The sequence below is a fragment of the Phoxinus phoxinus genome (assembly GCF_949152265.1).
Source record: "Phoxinus phoxinus genome assembly, chromosome: 17".
Taxonomy (NCBI): Eukaryota; Metazoa; Chordata; class Actinopteri; order Cypriniformes; family Leuciscidae; genus Phoxinus; species Phoxinus phoxinus.
The window spans coordinates 13,571,444-13,584,311 of record NC_136892.1 but is presented as its reverse complement, the minus strand read 5'-3'; the positions used below and the strand labels follow the sequence as shown (position 1 = coordinate 13,584,311).

General features: G+C 40.7%; 1 protein-coding gene across 1 annotated transcript; it reads right to left on the bottom strand.

The window, feature by feature from the left end:
- Positions 1 to 342: 342 nt before the first annotated feature.
- Positions 343 to 1,272, bottom strand: LOC306984675 (olfactory receptor 52N4-like; the record flags this gene model as incomplete). The annotated part of the gene is made up of 1 exon (XM_079586193.1): positions 343 to 1,272. One exon carries the CDS (start codon positions 1,270 to 1,272, stop codon positions 343 to 345), a length of 930 nt encoding a protein of 309 aa, XP_079442319.1.
- Positions 1,273 to 12,868: the final 11,596 nt, after the last annotated feature.

Genomic DNA, 12,868 nt, shown 5'->3' with positions numbered 1-12,868 from the left:
TTAATACATCCTCTTTATCATATAAAGTAATTATATCATACTCTTGAAATGGTGAAAATAACAAATTAGCAGTATTTATTCATATTTATTTAATGTACACCAGCTGCAAATTATGCCTTCATGCCTTATGCTTTATGCTGTCTGTTATCATAGCCATATTATGTTATACACGTTGCCTGCTTTGTCTGCTATGCCTATACACGCAGGAAATCCTTAGGAAGAAATTAAAATACATATTGAAGTATTTCAAATTTGCACTCAAAGAAAATGTTCACATCATTATAGTGGCTGTTTTATTATAGAAATACATTTTTAAATAGCCTAAATGAAAATCAGCAAGAATTAACTTTTTTTTCTGCAAAGTTTTAACATTCTTTGTCTTATTTCCTTGACTTGTAAACCATATATTATGGGATTCAATCCTGGTGGTATAATATGAAACATTACATTCCCGAACTTCCTACTCTCAACATACTCAGAAAAACGATGGAGAAAAATTGGGACAAAACCAAAGACTATCAAGATTACATAAACAGCCAAATGAGTGCTGCAGGTTTTTATTGCTTTGGTGTTGGTTGCTTTGTTTTTGCTTTTCATACATACCCTCACTATTCTGAAATATGTCAATAACACCCACCCCATTGAGGAGGTGAATAAAACAACAGTAAAAGTTAATCCATATATATTATTAACCACTGTATTTTCACAGGACAGTTTAAATAGTGAAGCGTTGTCACAAGAGTGGTTTAGAATTAATGATCTGCAGTGGGACAGACGCACACTGAGGCCGATCAAAATGAACACCGGAACTACTGCAGCACCCCAGGCTCCTGCTGACAGTTTAACTATCATTGTATTACTCATTATAGTTGGGTATCGCAGTGGATTGCATATGGCCACATATCTGTCAAAGGCCATGATCATTAGAATAGTATGGGATGTTGTTCCATATAAATGTGTAAAAAAAGCTTGAAAAACACACTCCACATATGTGATGTAGCGCTCAGAGGGGTCTGTTAATAAGTCCTTCAGTAAACGCGGTATGACGACAGTTGTTCCCATAATATCACTCACTGGCAAGTGACAGAACAAAATGTGCATAGGCTGGTGTAAACTTTTTTCTGCTGAGATCTGAATCAAAATCCCAATGTTAGACACCATCACAAAGACATAAGCTATCAACAGAAAAATAAACGTGAGGTTGCTGGATTGTGGTGTAACTTGCAGTCCATCCAGTAAGAGTACACTGTATCTGAATGTCAGGTTGTCCATTTGTGACCTAAAGAAAACATATTTTCTATTAACAACATATTACCTCGAAGCATTACTACAGGTAGATCATATATGCTAAAGAGTGGTCATATTATATACTGATGTTTAAACGATATTAACTAGGGTTTTCTTAGTTATGTCACTCTTTATTATCTATTTCTTCCTGTAGAAAGGTTACTCCTTAATTTTACATTTTTTCCATTTACACTCGCTTACAGAAAAAAAAATCCTCAAGAAATACTGTTGATCACTGTACAGTTATGTGACATGAGTTTGATATAATATGACTACATCTGAAATATTTTTTACTTACTGTACCAAGGAAAATGATATACACAGTTGTCACGTCACTTCATCTATTAGTCAGTGTTACTGAGTTATCATTAGTTATGAAGAGCACAATCTGCTCGTCTCAGAGTAGATTTAAGCTGGCTTGACCATTTTATTTATGTCACCACAACTTAAGTCTTGTCGTCATACCCCAAGAGTGAAAATACAATTTCTGTAATTGGTGCACTGCTTACAAGGGGTGTTTCCCAACATAATTTACTATGATTGCAAGTTTTGTTGTTACCATAAAAGTTCAAAGATTTGGTGTTTCCCAAAACCATAATTCTAGTGTATATTTGCATATACAGCATTGCAAAAAATTGTGGTTGGATCTGCAGCTCTCAACCTGTCGTTAGAAGTTTAGTATTTTAGTTAGTATGAGAGGGGAAATTTAAGGGATAGTTTAAGGGAAATGAAAATTTCGATTTACTCACCCTGAAGCCATCCTAGGTGTATATGACATTCTTCTTTCAGACGAATACAATCAGAGTTATATGAAAAAAATGTCCTGGCTCTTCCAAGCTTTATAATGGGAGTGAATGGGTATATATTTTTTGGAAGTCCATCAAAGCGCATCTTCAACTGGCATCTTCCACAGCATGGCCAAATTATGCATTACAATACCCTTTGCTTTGCTGCTCTCTCTGTTTCCATTGCAATTCCTAACGGGGACATTTGGAGTGTATTCAAAACTTGTAATTTACCTGAAATATTAGCCTAAACTGATCAAATAAACAATCAAAAAAATGCTGCCATACCCCTGTGGAGATGTTACTCAAAAAAAGTAATCCACTACAAATGACTAATTACTACTTTAAAATTGTAATTGATTACATTACTGATTACTGCATGTAAAAAGTAATCAGAGTACTAATTACTTTACTTTCAAGTTACTTTGAAAACCTATCAAACCTACAAGAATACACTACAAAGTGAAACTCAGTTATTTCCGTAATTTATTATTGACTGAAAAATATTACAGAAGTATGAAAACAGCAACTTGACTAAAAGATCCAATGCATTTCTAGAACTTAAAATGAACATTCTTAACATTAACCTTCCTAACAATGTGACTGTATAGTATGTCTTATCTACAACATTCCTTGATGTGTGTAACATGTACTGTATGTACTGTATGTAATGATAACACTTGAAAACGTCTCAGGTTACGTATGTAACCCTGGTTCCCTGAGAGGGAACGAGACACTGCGTTGAGACGCGGTGGGAACGCCTTGCGTGATTGCGTCGTGAAGCACATGTGTAATCAGTCCAATGGAAAACGGGAGACGTCATGGGCGGGTGACGTCACCGACCAGGAAGCTATATAGCTCTCCCGCGATCAGTAAACACTAGCTTTGAAAAGCCTGAAGCAAGATGATCACAGGTATGCAGGGAGTATGGCAAACATTTACATTTAGTCATTTAGCAGACGCTTTTATCCAAAGCGACTTACAACTGAGGACTGCAGCAAGCGAGTCATCGTGAAGAGGCAAAAATAACGCAAGAAGTGCTCAAAATACAAAGTTCTGGCATTGCTCAGAGTAGCATAAGCCAAAACAAGGGAGGGTAAAGGAGAGTTTTTTTTTTTTTTTGTGCTCACGGAAGAGATGAGTTTTCAGTAGTCTTTTTAATGTGGTCAGGGATTCTGCATTCCGGACGAGGGTAGGGAGATCATTCCACCAGCAAGGAACAGTGAATGAGAATGTTCTGGAGAGTGATTTTGTGGCTCTCTGTGATGGTACCACGAGCCGTCGCTCATTGACCGATCGCAGGCTTCTGGTAGGGATGTAGACTCGTAGGAGCGAGTGAAAGTAGGAGGGAGCTGAGCCTGTGGTCGATCTGTAAGCAAGCGTCAATGCCTTGAACTTGATGCGAGCAGCGAGTGGTAGCCAGTGCAGAGAGATGAACAGAGGAGTGACGTGGGCCCTTTTGGGCTCGTTGAAGACAAGACGGGCTGCAGCATTCTGGATCATTTGTAGAGGTTTAATTGCACATGATGGAAGACCGGCCAGAAGAGCATTGTAGTAATCAAGCCTAGAGATAACCAAGGCCTGGGCGAGAAGTTGTGTTGCATGCTCAGTTAGGAAGGGCCTGATCTTCCTGATGTTGTGCAGTGCAAACCTGCATGATCGAGCTGTCTTTGTGATGTGGTCTGTGAAGGTCAGATGCTCATCAAATGTTACTCCAAGGTTTCTGACCGACCTTGACGGGGTGATTAAAGTTGAATCTAGCTGGATAGTGAAGTCGTGCTGTAGAGACGAATTGGCAGGGAGGACGAGAAGCTCAGTCTTTGCCAGGTTGAGCTGCAGGTGATGTTCCTTCATCCATGCCGAGATGTCCGCCAGGCAGCTTGAGATACGTGCGGCTACTGTGGGATCATCAGGTTGAAATGAGAGGTAGAGCTGGGTGTCATCAGCATAGCAATGGTAAGAGAAACCATGTGCCTGTATGATGGGTCCCAGTGATGTGGTGTAAATGGAGAAGAGGAGGGGTCCAAGAACTGAACCCTGAGGAACCCCTGTAGTCAGTTGATGTGCTTTGGATACCTCACCTCTCCATGCGACCCTGAAGGACCTACCTGTGAGATAGGACTCAAACCAGTGGAGAGGAGTTCCTGTGATGCCCAGTGATGAGAGGGTGGACAGGAGGATCTGATGATTCACGGTGTCGAAGGCAGCAGACAGATCCAGGAGAATGAGAACTGATGATTTGGAGGCAGCTTTTGCGATCCGTAGGGCTTCTGTGACTGACAGCAATGCAGTCTCGGTTGAATGCCCTTTCTTGAAGCCAGATTGGTTTACGTCTAGTTGGTTGGTCAGAGAGAGGAAGGATGTTACTTGGTTGAAGGCAACTCGTTCAAGTGTTTTCGCAATGAATGGTGGGAGAGAGACAGGTCTGTAATTCTCTAAGAGTGATGTGTTTAATGTGGGTTTCTTAAGCAGTGGAGTTACCCGAGCCTGCTTGAATGCTGTAGGAAAAGTGCCAGTGTGGAGGGATGAGTTGATGATGTGTGTGAGTGCTGTTAGAAGTGTGGGAGAGATGGCTTGTAGAAGGTGTGAGGGGATGGGATCTAGAGGGCAGGTGGTAGGGTGACTGGAGAGGAGAAGTTTAGATACTTCTTCCTCGGTTAGTGGAGAGAAGGAGGAGAGAAGGTGTTTGGGAGTGGGAGGGGTTGGACTGGGTTCCTGTGTGTGTGGAGCTGAGAACTGACTGCTGATAGTTGTTGTTTTGTTGGTGAATAAGTTGGCAAAATCATCAGCAGTTAAAGAGGAGGTGGGTGGTGGTGGTGGAGGTGGACAGAGGAGAGAGTTGAATGTCTTGAAAAGTGTTCGTGTGTTAGCGGTGCTGTTGATCTTGTTGTAAAAATAAGAAGATTTTGTAGCATAAACATCAGCAGCAAAGGAAGAGAGCAGAGATTGATACATACTAAGGTCAGTTGTGTCTTTTGATTTGCGCCATTTCCTCTCTGTTGCCCTGAGTTTAGTCCGGTGTTACAGCGGTTCGCGGCAAAGCAACGCAGCGTCTCGTTCCCTCTCAGGGAACCAGGGTTACATACGTAACCTGAGACGTTCCCTTTCAAGGGAACTCGAGCTGCGTTGAGACGCGGTGGGAACCCTATAGCCACGAGAGCGGAGCGTCCTCACGGACAGCTTTTCGCAATGCTCGCAGTCAGCCCCCTCGAGGACTAACTGGGCATGCTCCACTCCCAAACAAGCAACACAAAGCTCATGTGTGTCCCCACCCGTGATGAAACGAGGGCAGGGAACAACACAACGCTTGTACTCTTGTTTCGCCATAACAACAATATATATATATATATATATATATATATAGAGAGAGAGAGAGAGAGAGAGAGACAGACAACGGTAAATAACAAGGACAGTCACACAGATCGCACTTGCTGAAGGCAACAAAGCTAGTGTTTACTGATCGCGGGAGAGCTATATAGCTTCCTGGTCGGTGACGTCACCCGCCCATGACGTCTCCCGTTTTCCATTGGATTGATTACACATGTGCTTCACGACTCAATCAAGCAAGGCGTTCCCACCAACGCAGCTCGAGTTCCCTTGAAAGGGAACAGTATTTTTTAAAAACATTGTATATTTGAATGCTTGTAGTTGTTTTTCATTATGTATGTACTGCAAAGTGAAAGTTTCTTCTACGCTACTACAGGGTACAAATTCATTTTTACTTTTCATGTATTTTACTTGTCAGTAAAATAACGATTGTATCTCATCAAAAGAAGTTTCTCAAATCGCTTGCTGGAACGTCTGTTTCTCTTTGGGGTCAGCACAAGATTCCATAAACTAAGGCAAAGCAGCGACGCAGATCTTGGGGATCTCAAATTGGATCTAACATCAGGGTTTGAGATGGGCCCCGCCGTATCTCTACCTTCACCTGTTAGATCCAGTGACTTATCTCAGGGAGAAGCATGCGCTGCGGTTTCTTCTCCCCGGGATGAGGCACTCATGCTGCGATTTCCAGTTCCGAGGAATTGGTATCGTTAGTGTTTTGTAAAGGGATATATGTGCATATATATATATATATATATATATATATATATATAATGAATAAGGCAGATGTTTATGGGTTTTCAATTAATAAATAAATAAGTCAGCTCATAACTCTGTTGAATAAAGAGGAGCTTATAAAAGGAGGTATTATTTAGTGCTGTTGCTAAGTTAAATATTTCTGGCCAGCCAAACATTATGAGAGTGAGAATATAAGGAAAACTAGAAAATATCTCAGCCTCCTCGTCGGGGATTGCCGTTTTTTTCCCTATCTCCACACTGAGGTGTTGAGATCGTGGAATAAACCGGTTTCTATTTTATGTGTTTATCACCAAACTTCTACTATAGTATAATGGGTATTAAATATCATGGTATGACAGTGCCTCGGGTTAAAGAGACGCTTACTAGCTATCTCTCTCCCGAGTCGGCGTCATCATTACCCCGACGTTACCCACCAGCCATTATAAAGAATAGATAAATATTATTAGGCAGCATTGGTGGGTAAACTATATAAGGACATGGATGAATGTGAGGATGTCAGCACTGACGCTATTCGAGAATTGCGTCGTGCAACAGATAAACTATACCGGGGAGGGACGGTTTCGAGAAATCGTTTCTCCTCGGCGTCCTCTGGGGGGCGACTCTCTGATTGATGGTAATAGTTTCCTGCTGGTGGCCACGGAGTGATATGTATATGTATATATATATATATATATATATATATATATACACGTTTTTCTGATGTAAAGAAAAATAAAGATAAAATATGTCTGTTCTTCTGAACGCTTCGCTTTCAATAAAACGAAGAAATAAACTAGAGGTTCCAGAGGTTTCTTCCTCACCAATCTAATATTCCTGAGACTGCTGGGCGGGAGCAGTCTCAGATTACTAAAGCTCCTCGCAGCATAAAGTGCTGCAAAACAGAACGTCGCCATTCAGGCTCATCCACAATCAAGGGAGACCTGGGTGGCGGTCGCAGTCTAGCCAGTTGAAGATATGCAATATCTGAGGACTGCTTTATTTCTAAAATAGCTTGGAAGAAGAAGCCCTGACGGCTGCAGGCTTCTGAGGGTGTTCCCCTCCGGGGTAGGGACGGTTTTGAGTAATCGTTTCTCCACTGCACCCTCTGGTCGCAACGCTGCCAGTTCGGTTTTCCTGCCGGTTCGCCGTTTCAGGACACTGAGGTGTCAGCGTCCCCAAACGATCCTCCGAGGAGGGTCGTAGAAACTAAGCTAGTTAGAGGTAAGCAAGATCTGAGGACTGTCATTATCTCTAATGAAACTTAGACAGGAAGTCCTGACGCTGAGGCTATCAGGCTTCTGAGGGTTCCTCTGGGGCAGGAACGGTTTTGAGAAATCGTTTCTCCTCGGCACCCTCTGGGGTGCAACCACTGATCTATATAGAATGACTGGATAGCTCATGACGTCATAAACAGTGAAGCCACCGCGCCGCCATATTGGTATTCCCTAGTGAGCTCAGGCGTTCTATTGAATCAATAGGATTTTTTATGATTTGACTGAGAAAACATTGCCTAACGAGACACCGTTTTAAAATCTAAAGTCTCCCTGTACATTCTTACAACGCAAACATCCTAAGCATTTAAATGGGTATTTGTTTATAGTCAGAAATTTTTCCTGCTTATTAAAAATTGCTTTTAAAAGCTGGGGAGAGGAGCTTGGAGAGTGTCTGTCTAGGCTAACTGCAGGTGTCAGTATAAGAAGCTTACCTCCTCGTTAAAATACACGTTTAAAATATAATATTTCATTTTTAAGTGTCCAGAGTTCGTTATTCACTTATGGAACTTCCGTGTAGCTTAAGATCAGTGGTATAGCTAGTTAAAACCCCAAAACGTTAACTAAAACGGCAATTTATTTGCAAAAGGAACAAATAAGTTGTCTTAACAACAAATGATTTAGATCAGTGGACAGGGCGCATATGAACGAGCAGAGACCATAGACAGTACATAAACGGCAGAGAGGAGCCCTGGTTGTGCGCTTGCACTCACCGTCTTCAAACAACACGAGTGCTATATGCTCTCTCTCCCTTGCCTTGCGCATATCAATATACGATAGTAAAAGGTAGGAAGACCGATTGTGTTTTATAGATCAGTAGTTTGTTCAAATAAAGTGTTTGATTATGAGGATCATTTTGGGTGACCCTGGACAGGAGCAGCTCCGTTTCATTTCTTGAACGTGGAGGACCCGCTACAGGATCAACATGGCCACTAACAAATCTTTCTCCTACACCAAGGATGAGGGCAAAGCCATCATTGTAGAAGACACTCTTCTGGAAGTGGACTTTGATCAGGAATATGCACAGAGGACAGACACACGTAAACTGCACATTGATCTTCAAAAACTTGCTGAAAAAGAGGTGAAGCTGAATCTTCATATCATTACCTTATCTGACTACTGGAGGCAGGACATGATCCCAAGAGGTTTGAGATTGAACAAATTTCCCTCATTTGGCTATGATAATGTGGATTTTAAGGATAAATGGGAAGCAATTCTCAACAAATGCTCCCTAGACTTAATCCTCTTGCTAATTGAAGAAGCCAGAAAGCAGAAGTCAGTTTTACAATCTCAGATTGAGGAATTGAAATCTGAGCTTACTCAGATAGAATCAGAGGAACACAGGTTGCCTTTTGAAAACAAATTAAAAGAAGATCTCGATAAACTGTCAACAAAATTGAAACAAGGCAAAATAATCAAATTTAAGCGAGACCGGAATGACTACAGTAAGTGTTCTATATACGGCTGGGGCAAGAAGGGACACCTGACAAAAAGAAGAGTGTCTTTTAATCTTCCAAGCACTGATGATGAGAACTATGATGAAGGTCATGTCACTAATGACCGTGACAAAATTGCTGATGTATATGACAGTAATGCTTTTTTGGAATCTCGCCCCAGACAGCACAACCAACCTTACAAAAGAGGAAGAGGAAAACGCGGAGGGGTGGAAAGCGGCGGAACCCACTCTCAGGAACCACCAATCACAAGGAGCCGGTTGAAGCATCGGTAGTAATCAATATCTCGGACCTCCCCCTCTCTCATGACTGCGTTTCTGTCTTGTCCAAGGGTCTCTCATTTTCTCCTACAAACTCAGGTAGACCATTCGACACCAAAGTGGACCTCTATCGATTCTATAGGAGTTTACATTTGAAGGCCTGGTACTCCCAGAACGCACAGGGTGCAGCTACCTACTCAACCACTACGGTAAACCTTTCTTTTCGGCCTAAGTCTACTTTTTCACCTTGTATTACAAATCCCATATTGACTACTTTCACCAAAAAGGTGTCCTATGAAGTAGAAAAGCTTTTCAGTAAACAAAAAAAGATCACCCAGCATAATCTCACTAAAAATGAATCTCAAGCACTTAAATGGCTTTCGGAGAGAGATGATATAATTATAAAAAGTGCTGATAAGGGTGGTGCTGTCTGTGTGTGGGACAAGAAGAAGTATATAAGTAAAGCTCTTTGCCAACTAGACAACACTCAGTATTACTCAAAACCCTCATCCAATCCAATGGACACTATGAGAAGAGAGTTGGAGCAATTACTTAATGAGGCAAAATCACACAATTGGATTACTAAGAAAGAATATGAGTTTTTGCTCTGTCAACACCCACGTTATTCTTCTTTTTATATGCTCCCCAAAGTCCACAAGGATCTGGAAAATCCACCTGGTAGACCGATAATCAGTGGGAATGATTCAATAACAGAACCTGCTTCCAAGTTTGTGGATATTTCATCAAGCCATTTGTTGCAGATTTGCCTTCTTATATTCAAGACACTACACAGGTTTTAAAGAAAATTGAGCAAATAGGCAACATAGGCTCTTGTATTATGGCCACAATGGATGTGGAGTCTTTATATAGCAATATTGTACACGACGAGGGTTTAGAGGCTTTAAAACATTATCTCTCATCCAGACCTGAACATTTGATGCCTCCCAGTGACTTTATAGTGCAACTTACTGAGTGGACTTTAAAGAACAACATCTTTCTCTTTCAAGACAAATTGTATAGACAAGAAAAGGGGACCGCAATGGGCGCTTGTTTTGCTCCTAATTATGCCAATTTGTTTTTAGGCTTATGGGAGGAGCGCTATATATTTTCCCAAGATAACCCTTTTAAAGATAAAATCTTGTGGTGGGGTAGATACATTGATGATGTGATTTTGATGTTCTCAGGCTCAGAAAAAGAACTTGTAGACTTCCATGTATATGTAAACAGCTTAAATGAGAACCTAAAATTTAGTCTGGACTATGACTTACACGCCATTAACTTTCTGGATCTACGAATCTCAAAAGATAACGAGGGATTCTTACACACATCTATTTTCAGAAAGGCAACAGATCGTAATACCTTATTGCATGCTAATAGTTTTCATCCTTCATGGCTTATTGATAACATACCCTTTGGACAGATCCAGAGACTAAGGCGTATATGCGATTCAGATCAGGATTTCCAAAATCAATCTATGCATTTGCAGCAGCGTTTTCGACAAAGAGGTTATCAAACACAAACTCTCATTCAAGCTCATAATCGAGCTCAATCACTTGAAAGGAAGAGCCTGCTTCAGTCTAGACCCAAAAGAGTATCAACTCAGAAACCCTATTTTGTCACTCATTACAGCAAGGAGGCTGTCCAGATTAAACGCATTATAAAGAAAAACTGGAACATCATTGAATGCGACCCGACTTTACGGGAAATATTCACGGAACCCCCTGGGATCAGCTTTAGGAGGGCCCCCACAATTAAAGACAAGTTAGTAAGAAGTTACTTCCCTGCACCTAAACGCGAAACTTGGCTTCGTCAACCCAAAGGAAACTTTCGTTGTGGTAATTGTAATTATTGTGAGAATATTGCTAAGACTGACACATTTATGGATGTTTTTAGCAATAAGACTTACACTGTTAATAGTTTTATAGATTGCAATACTACCCATGTTGTCTATCGTTTAGAATGTATGTGTGGCTGTTTTTATATAGGCCTAACTAAAAGGAGACTAAGAGACAGGGTAGCTGAACACAGATATGCCATCCGGACTGGAAATATGAACTATCCAATGGCCAAACATTATAGAGACGCAGGACATGGGAGTGATTCGACCTTAAGGGTAGTGGGCATTGAGGCTATTCGCCTTGATGCCAGGGGTGGGGATATAATCAAACGCCTTAAACAAAGAGAGACGTATTGGATCTACTCCTTGAGGGCCACTAATCATCCAGGTCTTAATGAAGATTTTGACCTCACACCTTTTTTGTAATGGTTGTGTCTCAATAGGGACAATGTTTTGTTGTCCGTGAATGTTTACTAGTTTCTGCATGAATGTATGAATTAGAAGTATGATTGGTCACTAGCCTATTCACATTTATTGACTCTTGGGACATATTGTGTGGAGTACACAAGATGTTTGTATTGGTGTTACTCCTATTTTTTCCACTTGGAGATTTCTTATTTTGCCTTGCATTTGCATGGTTTAACCTTTGGCATTAGACATTACCTGAACTATTGTCTCTAGTGGCAAGAATTTGTGTTGCAAGTGCCAGATTGGCACACCTGAAACCAATGCAACTATAAGTATTGTTTGATTCTGTCTGTTTGTTACCAACACCCTGATGAAGGCCAGTGGGCCAATACGCGTTGGTGTTTTAATGTTTTAGCCCAAATAATAAAGGCTTTTTAACTTTTGCATCCTATTGAGTGCCTGGACTTGGATTTTTTCCAATTCTTCTCTAAAGTGTTTGATTAGTTAGCAAGTACATGTTCAGGAAAGGCATAATACAAATTGTACATTTACATTTACATTTATTCATTTAGCTGACGCTTTTATCCAAAGCGACTTACAAATGAAATGAGAGCAATAGAAGCAATTAAACTAACAGTAGGACAACAGTATGTAAGTGCTATGACCCTTCGCAGTTCAATCTAACGCAGGTTTATTTATTTATTTATATTTTTTTTATTTATATAAAGATAGAATAGAGGAGAAAGAGTTAGTGTTACTGGATCAAGTGCTGTCGAAAAAGATAGGTCTTCAGCAGTTTTTTAAAAATGGCTACAGACACAGCAGCTCTGATTGACTTAGGCAGACCATTCCACCAGCAGGGAGCAGTCATGGTAAAGGTCCGAGAAAGCGATTTTGTGCCTCTTTGTGATGGCACCACAAGACGCCGTTCGCTTGCAGAGCGCAAGTTTCTGGATGGCACATAAGTTTGAAGTAATGAGTTTAGATGCAGGGGAGCAGTACCAGTGGTTGTTCTGTAGGCAAACGTCAATGACTCGAATTTGATGCGAGCGGCAACTGGCAACCAGTGCAATTCTTTGAGGAGGGGAGTGACGTGTGCTCTCTTCGGCTCGTTGAAAACCACTCTAGCTATACATAATACATGTAGGGAATTATATATATATATTTTAATCAGAAATATGATTAATATATCGCATATTACGGTTACATTCAATTATCGAAGCTGAAAATAGATCAATTGTATATATGAATGATCACCACAATGAATTATGGTTCGTCATTAATATATCAATAGTCCAGATTACAGATCGATCATATGAGATAACTTTTATTGGAATTAATTCATTTATCGGACCATCGGTCTGTCCGGCAGACAGATGTACGACTACTTCTATCGATTCTCAAGAAAAATCATCAAGTCTTATAAACACGGGAAAAGTATTTTCTCTGGCCATGAAAAATAACCCTCCGGTGCTTATAAAAGTTAGATTACAATCGTAACGAG